The sequence below is a fragment of the Cryptomeria japonica genome, chromosome 1 (assembly GCF_030272615.1).
Source record: "Cryptomeria japonica chromosome 1, Sugi_1.0, whole genome shotgun sequence".
Classification (NCBI taxonomy): domain Eukaryota; kingdom Viridiplantae; phylum Streptophyta; class Pinopsida; order Cupressales; family Cupressaceae; genus Cryptomeria; species Cryptomeria japonica.
In genome coordinates this window covers 701,144,765-701,157,066 of record NC_081405.1, presented here as the reverse complement: position 1 = coordinate 701,157,066, position 12,302 = coordinate 701,144,765, and the positions used below count along the sequence as shown (strand labels likewise).

At 35.0% G+C, this 12,302-nt stretch overlaps 2 protein-coding genes across 2 annotated transcripts in view; one reads left to right on the top strand and one right to left on the bottom strand.

The window, feature by feature from the left end:
- Positions 1 to 1,957, top strand: part of LOC131044636 (ras-related protein RABB1c) — a 28,019-nt gene extending 26,062 nt beyond the window's left edge. The window contains exons 4-7 of the mRNA XM_059221552.1: positions 337 to 419; positions 942 to 1,146; positions 1,235 to 1,303; positions 1,546 to 1,957. Coding sequence (XP_059077535.1) covers positions 337 to 419; positions 942 to 1,146; positions 1,235 to 1,303; positions 1,546 to 1,641 — 453 coding nt within the window. The 3' untranslated portion in view covers positions 1,642 to 1,957. The remainder of the gene's footprint in view (positions 1 to 336; positions 420 to 941; positions 1,147 to 1,234; positions 1,304 to 1,545) is intronic.
- A 7,189-nt stretch (positions 1,958 to 9,146) lies between these two features.
- LOC131044612 (protein JINGUBANG) lies at positions 9,147 to 11,515 on the bottom strand. Its single transcript, XM_057977967.2, has one exon. The coding sequence runs from the start codon at positions 10,893 to 10,895 to the stop codon at positions 9,504 to 9,506; it is 1,392 nt and encodes a 463-aa protein (XP_057833950.2). The 5' UTR covers positions 10,896 to 11,515; the 3' UTR covers positions 9,147 to 9,503.
- Between the last annotated feature and the right edge of the window lie 787 nt (positions 11,516 to 12,302).

The window sequence follows — 12,302 nt, the reverse complement described above, 5'->3', positions numbered from 1 at the left end:
CTAGTAACGTTATTTTTATACTGTAAAATTTATAGTGAATTATCAAGATCACATCTTTTTGTTTTTATTTCTGCTCAACAATGATGTTGCTCATTCTCCATGTCTCTGCTATATTGTAGCCTTTCTCCATGTTTGCTTTTTTTTTTAATAGTTGCATTAACTCTTCAATTGATAGTTACCAGCAACATTCAAGTTAAATGCATGGAATTTTTTCCCCACTTAAGAATATTCTCTACCTGTTTCTAACAAGCAGCTCAAACACAAAACGGGTTGTAAGTATTTTACATGAAGTCATGAAATATCAAATATCTGAATTATTATTCTTGGATCTTGTAGGCTGGACAAGAGTCTTTTCGGTCTATAACAAGATCTTATTATAGAGGAGCTGCTGGAGCATTACTAGTTTATGATATTACCAGGTACTTTAATTCTTTCAAGTTTAAGGCGACCTGACTTATTGTAGAACAAAGTATCTAGAAGTATTTTGAAATCATAGTGCCTTAAAACATGATTTGATTCCCTGGGATTAGAAGAGCTATGTTTTACCAGTATGTGTTTGGATATTTTATTGCTTATAGTGCCTTAAAGCATAATATGATTCCCTGTAGTGAGAAGAGCTATGTTGTACCAGATGTCTTTGGATATTTTATTGCTTATTCACCAGTTAGGGTTAAATTTACATCTTAAGTAATTTGTAGGGTCCTCTAGCAAGAATGACATTTAGGACAGTACCTTTACCATATGCTTGCCGATTACCATAGGTTGAATTTGGTAAATTAGTATTTGACTGTAATAAGGTATAATTAAGAAGAGAACTAGGCCTCAGATTTTTGTATATTTTCACAACCTTTGTATTGTATTATATGCAGTTCTCATACAATTTAAATGGCTGGCCTTATCTCATAAATTTCAATCTTAACTATCTTGGAACTCGTATTCAGGAGAGAAACTTTTAATCATCTTGCAAGCTGGCTTGAGGACGCACGCCAACATGCAAATGCAAACATGACTATAATGCTTATAGGGAACAAGTGTGACCTTGCTCACAGGAGAGCTGTGAGCACTGAAGAAGGTGAAAAGTTTGCAAAAGAAAATGGTTTGATATTTATGGAGGCATCAGCAAAAACTGCTCAAAATGTAGAGGAGGTACTGCATTTTCATATTCTTGTGCTAGTTTTAGATCAGTTTATGTGTACTAGTTTCTAAAGCTGAATCGTTTGCTTTAATTTTTCAGGCATTTATAAGCACTGCATCACAAATTTATCATAAAATTCAGGAAGGTGTCTTTGATGTGTCAAATGAGGTGAGCAATAATATTATACCCACATGAGCCCTCCCGCATAAACAGAATTACTTATTCATTTGTTCATTTTAAATTCTATCTAATCATGGTGGATTGAAATTTTAAATAAATGAGCCCTGATTTTTCCATATATCTAGGATGCATGGAGTATATTGCTTCTCCCATTTTGGACATTTTATAGCATGATTCTCAAATGTAGTTTCTAGGAGCTTGACTGAAATTTTGCATGTTATATGTTTCAGTCATGTGGTATCAAAGTTGGATATGGAGGTGTTTCTGGTGCCGGCGCTGGCACAGGAAGTGTTAATGCTGCCCAAGGAGGAAGTTGTTGTAGTTGACTTGGATATTTGTGTTTGAATCATTCCAGATATTGGTTGAATCACTTTATTTGATCGCAGAGTTTGCATCTGCTGGTTTTGCTTTATAACATTCATGTCCCAACTGTACAGTGCAGCATCTGCAGTTAGAATATTCTGTCATTGGCAAAGTCTGTATGCTCCCATCATTTGATTGCTTCAAGCCTTCAACTGCAAAGCTATTCCTACAGCTGTTTAATTGGTTCTTTTATGTGCTGTTATTGTTTATGTACAAAGTTGAAACTTTTCTGGACAAAGCAGCATATTTCATCTTAATCATATATTCTATTTACTTGTATCTCTACTAATGCAGGGATGAAATTGTTGGCCTTAATTATCTGCTTCGATTTTACTCTCTGCATCTTTAACCTTGTTTTTAATTTTCCCCATTATATCAGAGTGCTGATGGTGTGTAATGGTCCGAATTCATTGTACTAGGTAAACTGTTGTTTTCAAATTCTTCTCTTTTCCATTCTGGTTCAGGATAAAAAAGGTAACACCATTAGATTGCAAGTTCTTATCAAAGGGGGGCTTGTAGTGTGACCAAGAATGCAGGTTTCTCATTCAAGGAATATACCATTTTTTCAAAGTTTTGGGAGTTTTAGTAAGTAGAGAATGACTTATGTTCTTAGGTAATTACGCAGACTATTAATAAAATATTTCACCATATAATTGAAAATAAACGTCAGATTATATTAGAAACAAATCTTGATTTCTTTGTTTTTTATGTTATCAAAGTGAATAATGAAAATAACTTTAAGTACAAATAATTAAACAATAAATGATGTTTGGTGATGCATTTGATTGCAAGCAAAATTGACAAAGAAGATAAAGTCTCAATTTGAAGATCGAGGAAAAAAGTATATGTTTGGTAAATACTACTCTTGTTCTTGTTCTGATTGTTACACCTTAACATTTACATCTCAATAAAATAACTAGAGGATGCAAATTGTGGAAAGAGCTAGATGACAAATGTTGGAAAATGCTATTAAACATTTTTTGCAAAATTGTATTACAAAACATTGAAAAGATTTTTATCAGAAATTTTTTAGATGTGGAACTAAATCTTCTGTTGAGTGTTGGCAGAAGATGCTTAGACATTCAAATTTACCAGACGAAACTATTGAGTTTTGATTTGTTATATTTTCTGTTTTAATCAGTATAAGAGGTGATAATAAGTTTCGTTATTAGATAGAAATTTTTGATGCAAACAATTCCTGAGGGTTTAGAGAAGATTAAAGGGATCAGGTCCAATCTACTTCCATGTAACCAGCTGTATTGCCAGAAATGATGGATGAAGACAGACAACAAATTTTGGAGTAACTTTCAATCCTGCTCAAATTTTGGAGTAACTTTCAATCCTGCAACTGCTAAATCTGAATGCTGTCAAGATGGCAAAAGTTTCCAATCAAATCTGGATAGGAAACCAAAATTTATTATATATTTCGCATTAGTTTCAGGAGATGCTATTTATTGAAACCATACTCTCATATGCAGATACTTGGGTATGTGGTTGTATGAAAACTGGAGGGGATATTGAGCTCGTTCAGTGCATGAATGGAAGCAATCTCTAGTCATATTAAAGATCATATGGAGGAATTTGTAGGCAGCTACACTAATTTCAAAATATAAGACTTCGTATAGCAATTTTAATTTGAGTGATAATGGTCTTCCGCAATGCACACTTGACAGTTTATTGTTTGTGAGTGCTGGAGAGGAAGGAACTATTTATAGCAATCAGTAACAGTCCAGGGAAATGTGTAGTAAGTTTTTGAGGCAATGGAAAAAAGAACAGTAACTACATATGTATGAATTTATGCATGGCTATAGAATTCATTGGATCATCAGAAATGGGTTTGGTAGTGTACCATGAGGCAATTCAGCTTTAGGGTATGAATTTATTGTGCATGGCTATGAAATTCATTGGGATCATCAGAAATGGGTTTTGGTAGTGTACTCTGGCAATTCTGTTTTAGGGCTGTGTGTTAAACGTTAGGAGAAGTTTCCTTAAACCAGGTAAGGCAAAGGAGAAGCGATGGCTCATACAACTAGATAAGAACAATAAAAGGAAACAGGATGTTGCCCTCTTGCCAGTTTGGGAAGGGTTAGATAGAGGAAAGAATGCTTTTTACAGTTACAAGTAGACAGAGAATTTCAGAGAAGATTTCTTAAAGAGTCGTTTGAGGTTCTGCAATCCTGGAAATTTGATGACGGTAAATTATGAAATTCATGGTAAAAAAGTAGGTTGGTGAGAATTAAAGCAAGGGTCTGTTGGAAAATCATCTGGTTCAAATAAGTTCAATTGCAATGGATATTGAGAAAGTGGTAGCAAGTAGGAGGTATAAATTTGATAATGAAAACCCTTCATAAATCCAGACAGAATCAGATCAAGAAAACCTATTGTTAATTGGGAGTGATATGTGTTGGGTAACTAGAGCCCTCAATTAATATCACGCTAAAAATTATAGCTCTCAATTAATATCACACAACATGCAAGATTAGATTCCGAGAGGAAGTCTGATCAAGAACAACTATTGTTGAGTGCGAGTGATGTATGTAAGTTTGGTAACTAAAGCCCTCAATTAACAAACCCACAAAGGATCAGACAACTGTTAACTGGGCAACAATTAATGGATTCAAAACAATTTAAGGCATTGGAAAAGTTCTTCCCACAATGGAAATGAAGATATGTCATGGGATGTAATGTGTATATACTATATAGGTAGCAACACCATGAAAAATGTTAAAAGAAAACTAGTAAAGAAGAATTGGTGATGGTTTCTCCACCAGGCACAAAGCTAAGACCTTAGAAATAGATTAACTAGCTGATTTTATTTGGTAGAATTATGGATGCACTGGAAACTGTGGCATTGTTTACAGTTTACACCCAAGGGACTGCATCTCGTTGAGACCCAAATAGGTTAAAGAGGTTGTAAAGGGAAAAGATGGGTATCCTTCACTTCTACAGTCAGCATTTGGAGTGGTGTTTATGGAAAGTTCAAGGAGGTATTGATGGCTGTAACTGGATGAATGGAAAGAAGATCAAATGGGATGAACTGCTGACAAAGAGAATTTTAATAGAGTTGATCTCTAGCTGGGTGTTGTCTTGAACACAGTTCAGAAGAGGAGAAGAGGTACCGAAATCTCAAGTGATTAAGCTAATGATGGAAATTTAGAATTATAGTGAATGTTCTCCTAAGAGAGTGGAAATATACTTCTCATAATAGAAGATTTTGAACAGTTTTCGAAATTGAGAGACTTTTGACAGATTCCGTTAAGTGATTCTTGGTTTGCTGCCAACTGGTGGATAGAATCCCACATGTAATAGTGAAGACTAAGAGAGTTGGCCGATTATTCTGGATAGACTTGCAAATGTTCCATTTTGCTTGGAATTTATGTGGTGTTAGGATGATGGGCTTAGTTATTTTATGAAAAGCTTGTGGACAGGCGGTAAACTTAGCATGTTAGACAGATGTAGAATTTCGTCAGTTTGCTGAGGTTTGTTAAGCAGAAACTCGAAGAGTGGGGGTAAGGAGTTCAGAAATATCCATAAGCTGAAGTTGGAAGTCAACACAATCTTTGAAGAAATATGCAGATCATTCTAAAGGAAGAGGTCTACCAGAAAGTCTACATTAAAGAAAATGTCTCTGTAACTGTAGAATGGAATAAATTGAGTCTGAATAGAAGTGTCAAGTAATGCTTGAGTTCAGCAGAGGTCTACAATAAGAAGCGTTTAGATATTTTAGCAATTTACCTTCTGAATGAGGAGCTAGGAGGAATCTAGATGGCACAATCTATATACAGGCCTGATTTGTCAGGACAGGAGTCTCTAATGGGGAATACTAGAGGAATAATTGAAGTATGCGGTTTTGCAAATGATAAAAGAAAAAAATACCATCTTGACCATTTCCTGATAGAACCTTATGAGGAATTTTGGTTCATTAAAAAAGATGTTTTTTCTGAAGCTGGCGGAGGAAATAATTTTTTCCAAAAGACAACTGGAAGTCTCAGTTACACTTTTTTAGCTTTATCTCTTCACAGGGCTGAAGCAAGTAGTTTATGAATATATGCTCAGATGTCTTATATGTTAAACAGACTTAAGAAGGTACCTGATCAGTCATATCGCTAGATCAGGGAGGGTTATTAAGGGGAGACAAATGCTGGAGGGGGTCTTAATTTCCAAGAGGCAATTCGTTTTGCTGTCAATAAGATCATAAGCATTTGCCTTTTGAAATGGGTCCAGTTTAATGCATGGCATTCATATGCTTGTTTAATTAAAAGTGTACAAATTGGGTGAAAATTAGTTTCTGTTTTCATGTTCTCTAATCTAGAATTGGTTCTCATCAAAGAGTTTAAGTGTAGGAGGAGGGTAGGATTACTCCAGGGTGACCCTCTCTTGCACCACGTGTATAATCTTAGAAGAGAGTTTAATGTATGCTGCAATTTTGCACGTCAAAACATTAAAACTTTAATATAGTTTGCACATCAATTTATAGTTGACACTATGTTAGTAGAGCAAATTAAAATAAGTAATGTGCTTGGAAATATACTTTAAGATTGTACTTTGTTGGTATCAATTTTGGAAATAAAGGATCACAGGGTAAAGACTTTTTCATTAATATGGACGTCTAAGAACAAAAAGGAGACTTTTAAGTAGAATGACCCAATTTTTTAATGTACTCAAGAATGTCTGCACATCCATCTATAATTTATAGGTTATACTGATAATAGAGGAAATTAGAAAATCATCTGCACATCCATCTTCAATTTGTAGGCAATAATGATAACAGAGGAAAACATAAAATCGAGAAAAATGGTTTTAAAAATTACATAAGATGCTACCTGGTGGCATCAAGTCAGGGAATAAGGAATTAAAGATCAAAGATCAAAGATCTTTTCTTTAATATTGATGTTTAAGAAGCCAACATGAGAGTAGATGCATGGCCTAAATTCTGAGCAACCCTTTAAAGTATTAGGGAAAGATTTTCTCTGAATGAGAGGTTGCCTGCTTATATCAAGAAGCAAGAAGTTGATGTTTGGAAGTATAATTACTCTGAACAAGTTAGAGTTACAAATGTTTCCAATGCAAGCTTTTGCAGTGTTGGAGTCTTCCAAAGTAGTCCTGAAAAAACTAAAAACCTTTCAGATGTACATTTCTATCGGAAGGGGTTGCAGAGTGAATGAAATTATACTTGGTGAGCTTTGGGGCCATGGGGATGAGTGAGAATAATGACCTTGCTTTAGTGGCTACATTGTTCTGTAAATGGTATAAGGTATATATAGAAAGTACTTGGTGTATTTAAAAGATTTCATTCAATGAAGCCTATTTTGGGATATTAAGAATGATAAATATGCCAACCACTAGGATCATTCATGAGTTCAGTAGGTTCGCCCTGCTTTTGGATCCAGAGATATCTCATGTAAGGAATCATAGATTCCAGAGAATTTGAGAACGTTTTCAGAGTCTTGGGAGCTAAACAGGGAAATAGAAATATTTGATGTTAGTATAGAGGCACAAAATCTCTGGCCTATTGGGATATGCAACTTAAACAAATTGTGTGGAAGAAGTTGGCCTATATATATTTATCAATTCTATAGACGATTCCTTGTGTTGTGAGGAAGGAGGCTATAATTTAAAAAAATTTATCTGTAAATTTTGTGGAGGATCATAACCGGGGGCTGGATCATGTGGGTAAAGTAACTTGTGCTAAAATTAAGATGACATTAACTGCCTTCCGTAGGACATAGAATGATGTAGCTGCTATTAGCGAACACTATGACTATTTCTTGGCTTTCTGTTTCGAGGAGTTACTTGGAGTTGAAATAACGTATCCTGAATGTCCTTGTTGTTGGTAAGAGCGACTTCATAGATACATGCTATGGTTATCTGCATTCTTGTAGCAAGCAATGTTCGAAGGTATAATGGTGTGAACTTCTGGTTTAAAGTAAGATTGGGATAGCCAAAAACAAGATGGCGATGAATGTGTGGAGAGTAATTGTATCGTATACTTATTATGGATTAAAAACAAGGTTGCACGATACAAATGGTGATCAACATTGGCACAAGCATATAATTTCTTTTCTATTTATACCTCTTTACTTACTAATTTTTTTGCTGTGTTTATTATAGCTTTGCTTATGTTGAATCTAGCCAAAACAGTTTGTACAGTTTTCATCAATTTCAATATATATTGTACTTATCTATAAACTGTCAATAAAACTCTTATTATGTCATTTACTTACAATTTGGTATGGTTTTATTGGTGAACATGCAATATCATTCGACTATGGTTGATAAATCACCTTCGAGTTTGACAAAAAAATTAAATTTGTTAATTAACGAATAACCTTCTCTATGTCGAGAAAATTCTATTAGTTCAATTTGTGCAAGGAAAATCGGTCTCAGCATATAATTGTAGAATTCGTAGTGCTTTCCATCCTCATCGGTAAAAATACAACAATTATCCTTAGAATCCTTTGCTACATCCTACTCAATGATGAGCAGCACCAAGATGTGTCTTGTGACGAACTAACAGTATCTACAAATGAATTACAAATATCATGATTAACCAAATAAATTATTAATCTTTGACAATTAATGGATGCAAACTCTTCTCGTACTCAAGGGTCACATTAGGTAGGGAGGGGGTTGGTTGCAAGCTTATTACTCATGGAGTAGGTATTCATTTGGTAATGGAAAAAGAACTATACGATGATAATGAAACAATGTTTTCTTCGTGGGTTCTCACCCTTTCCAGTCTTTGTTTGAAAACGAAAGCCTTTAGCCAATAGCTGGCAAAGTAGTTCCAGGTAAACGGTATTCCATTTTATAGTATAGGTTTTTGGTGTGGCAGCTATGGGGTGTTTGTCAGTTAAAGGTCGACGGATTGAATCCTGCTTTCTTAGGGGTCTCTTTCACTTGCTTTGGATTTCATTGATAAAAGCAGGTTTATTCTAGCTGCTAATCAGAACCAGAAACTTGTTATGGCAAGATGCTGATGGATGAATTAATGAATGTGTCAATTACAGGGAAAACTCCTAAAAACTCCGAACTTAGAAGGAAATAATGAAAGATTGTGAGTGATTTCCTTGTTCATTTAACATAAATTTGTTAAATGGAAAAGTAGTTTCTGTAACATATACAATTATAATACACATGATAATCCATTACATTTAAAAAAAGAGCTTCTAAACAAAGAATGTATTTTATTTCATCAAAGCGAAAAAAACTATACACACGTTTTTTACACCAAACGGTTTCCTTTCAGTGTACTATTATGTTCTAAATAATGAAATAACACCATTCAAGAAGAAAATCATAATGCTTCAAGAAGAAAATTTGTTCATTCTGGACAAACGAAGAGTAGCATACTTTTTTCAGACACCATGCTAGCTCCGAGTGGGAGGGAAAGTTTTATTATCCAACTATTACTTAATAGAAATAAGCACTGACCTAAAATCTCGATTCTACAAAAAATCAGAAAAAATTGCTTAAGAGAGGAACAGTGGAGTTAATAACGTGGAAAAAAATCCATATAGACAAGCTCATTAGTGTGTCAATAGCTATTGATTACAACTTTAAGGCACCGGGCATCGCTTACTGTTGGGAATGCCGGTGAGTGATCTTAGTACCCAAGAAATATAACCACACAGTAAGCCAAATCCTATATGATTAAGAAACACATTACAAAGGTAACAATCACAAATCAAGGAAATCCAAAAAAAGGTACAATAAGATTTGCTTCCAGTCCAGTATGGAATTCATAATTTTGTACTCGGACTCCTTTCAAAGCTGGATCACACACGCTTTACAGCACTTACCTCAGCATAATGGTGGATAAAAGTCACAAGCCCTCCAAATTAAGCAGCCTAAGATGACCATGCCCTAACCATACCCTTATTTCTCCATCTAGGCTTCCACTAAATGTAACACAGCCTACGAAATCATCATAACATGCAGTAATAGACTTGACAGGACTGTTATGGCCTTTCAAAACGGCTATGCAACAGCTCTGACACTCACCTACTCCCCTCCTCCAGATTCTGACGGTCTTATCAGCAGACCCACTACAAACCAAATCCGATTTAACAGTAGCCAGGCACAAGATGGCCTGCATGTGACCACTGAGCAAACTAACAGCATGCATAATATGCTCGTCATCATCTGCATATCCATTTACATCTATCCTTCGCTTCTCCCAAACAATGATATCTCTATCACAACCTCCTGAATACAGAACTGAACCATCAGAGCTAAGTGCAAGAGCATTAATTGCAGACTTGTGTTTCTCCAATACTCTGATCATGGTATGTTTGGTCCTTAGTCCACTGCAGCATTTTTTCCATACTTTAATCTTGGAATCAGCAGAAGCAGTGTAGAGGATGCCATCATCTGAGGTCACAATTGAATTTATGGCATCTACATGGGCTGGGAATGATTCTATGCAGACTGAATCTGATAGCCTCCACACCTTCACTGTTTTATCCCATGAAGCAGAATACAATAGGCCATCTTTTGTTGTAGCAAGAGAAGATATTGTATCAATGTGTTGTATCCACAAACATGTTTTATGCCTCCTGACTTTAACATAACTCCCAGGCTTTATGCAGTTCCTCAGGTAGTCTTTCACTGTGGGCAGCGAACAGATAAGTTTAGGATGGCGATCCTCAGACAATTTCCAGATTCTGATTTTATGGTCCTCATGTGCACTCAATAGTTTATCACCAGCAAAACTGATGGCCTTCACAGCTCCAGAACCGAAGGTGCATCTTTGTTTTGCAGGGTTCTGTGCATCATGATGCCACGCTTGAATGCCATAGGATCCACTATAGAGAACATTACAACATTTTAAAGCCAAGGAAAATATGCCCACACCACCACCATAGCCCTTGATAGCTGAAATGCATCCATGAGTATTCCTTTCATAATTTTGTGATCCCGTGTCTAGGAATCTGAGGGAGGGAGTTGAGCATAAGCTCAATTCTGACGGAAAGCTTGACATTGAATGGCTTCTCCAGTCACATGAAGCATTTGATGATAGAACACTATATACAGATTTTTTTGTTTCATGGGAGACCATTATGGAATCATAGGTGAATGGGCCTTCAAGTTCCAAAGAGCTTGTTGGTATACATCCCATTCGATTTCCATCTTTGTCATGGCATTCTATATTATTATCTTCCTTCTCCCGATCCCCTGGTTTAGTGACTGCAGAATAAACCATGGAAACCTGCATCCTCTTCTACCATGTAAGACCAACTTCATTCAATCCTGAAATACCTGGCTTCTTGATAAGCCAGACACTGTATTCTCTCTATACTACCCACTTAATCACTGCAGGAAATCAATGGACTATGTACAATACAAATTAATGACAGAGAGTCTAGATTCCAGGCTTTCATATAAAACTAAATAGGAAGCCATAGATGGGTTTCTACATATCTGTTAGTGTGAGTAAAAGAGATATATTGGAGGAGATGACAGAGGGCCTAGATTCCAGGCTCTCATTAGGACCAACCAAGAAGCCATTTATGGGTTTCTATAGATCTTGTTAGTGTGAGTAATAGAGATATATTGGAGGAGAAGCAGCTGACCATTCTGCATATATGGCATTTGGAAATATCTTTTCAAGGATTTAAACATGGCCTACCCCTCAGCATAGGTTTGACGAGCGGATTCTATTTTTTTATAGGAGACACATTACCGACGGGCTTTTATCTTTCACAAGGTGAAAGAATCCAGATATTTGGCTAATGGAATTCTTAGCATTTTAAAAAACAACACAGTTTGTAGACTGTGGTCTAGCATTAAGGTGGTGCGCTTGTAAGCATGGCTGATTTAATTGGCTCAGGCTTTTTAAAAATATTTTGGGGTTCACATAGAGGGACCAAGTGCAACTGTGGCTTATGAAAGGGGACTTTGCATTCATACCCCTATATATATTTATTTATTTGAATCTTGACATCTTTTAAAAAAGAGTTTTTTAATTTTTTTATATTGGTTGGAAGGTTTTGTTCTAATAATTTATAGAGTTTAATATACTATAATTTTTATGTTAATGGAAGTATGACATAATGTACTAACATTATAAATGATTGATTGGAGATGAGTGTATTGCTTGCTTGGCCCCCTCTCCTATTTTACCTCAAGTTCAATATGATATCATATACTGATTTTAAAACTATATTTCAAAATAGCTTCTTTTCTTAATCCCCTTCCTTGCATCTTTAAATAACACTGGTATTTATTAATATATTGTAAAATCATATTCTTAATCTAGCATAATAGAGAAGAAAGGAATCCATAGCAGATATATATTATATTCGATGTTTATTGTTAATGGACAATAGTATCAATATCTTTTTGCATCTATATATTATATTCGATGTTTATTGTTAATGGACAATAGTATCAATATCTTTTTGCATTGTCTATCTTGTCAATATCATTTCATGTATATGAGAGAGAAATTGATGTTAAAAAAGTATTTATATTTTCTAAGTAAATGGATATAGACAATTTTTTTTTATCAAGTGAATTTATTTTGATATTTATTCAAAGTAAATTGATATTGATAACTTTTTTTATTTTTTTATTTTTATTTTACTTCTAAGTAAATTGACATTGACAACTTTTTTTTATC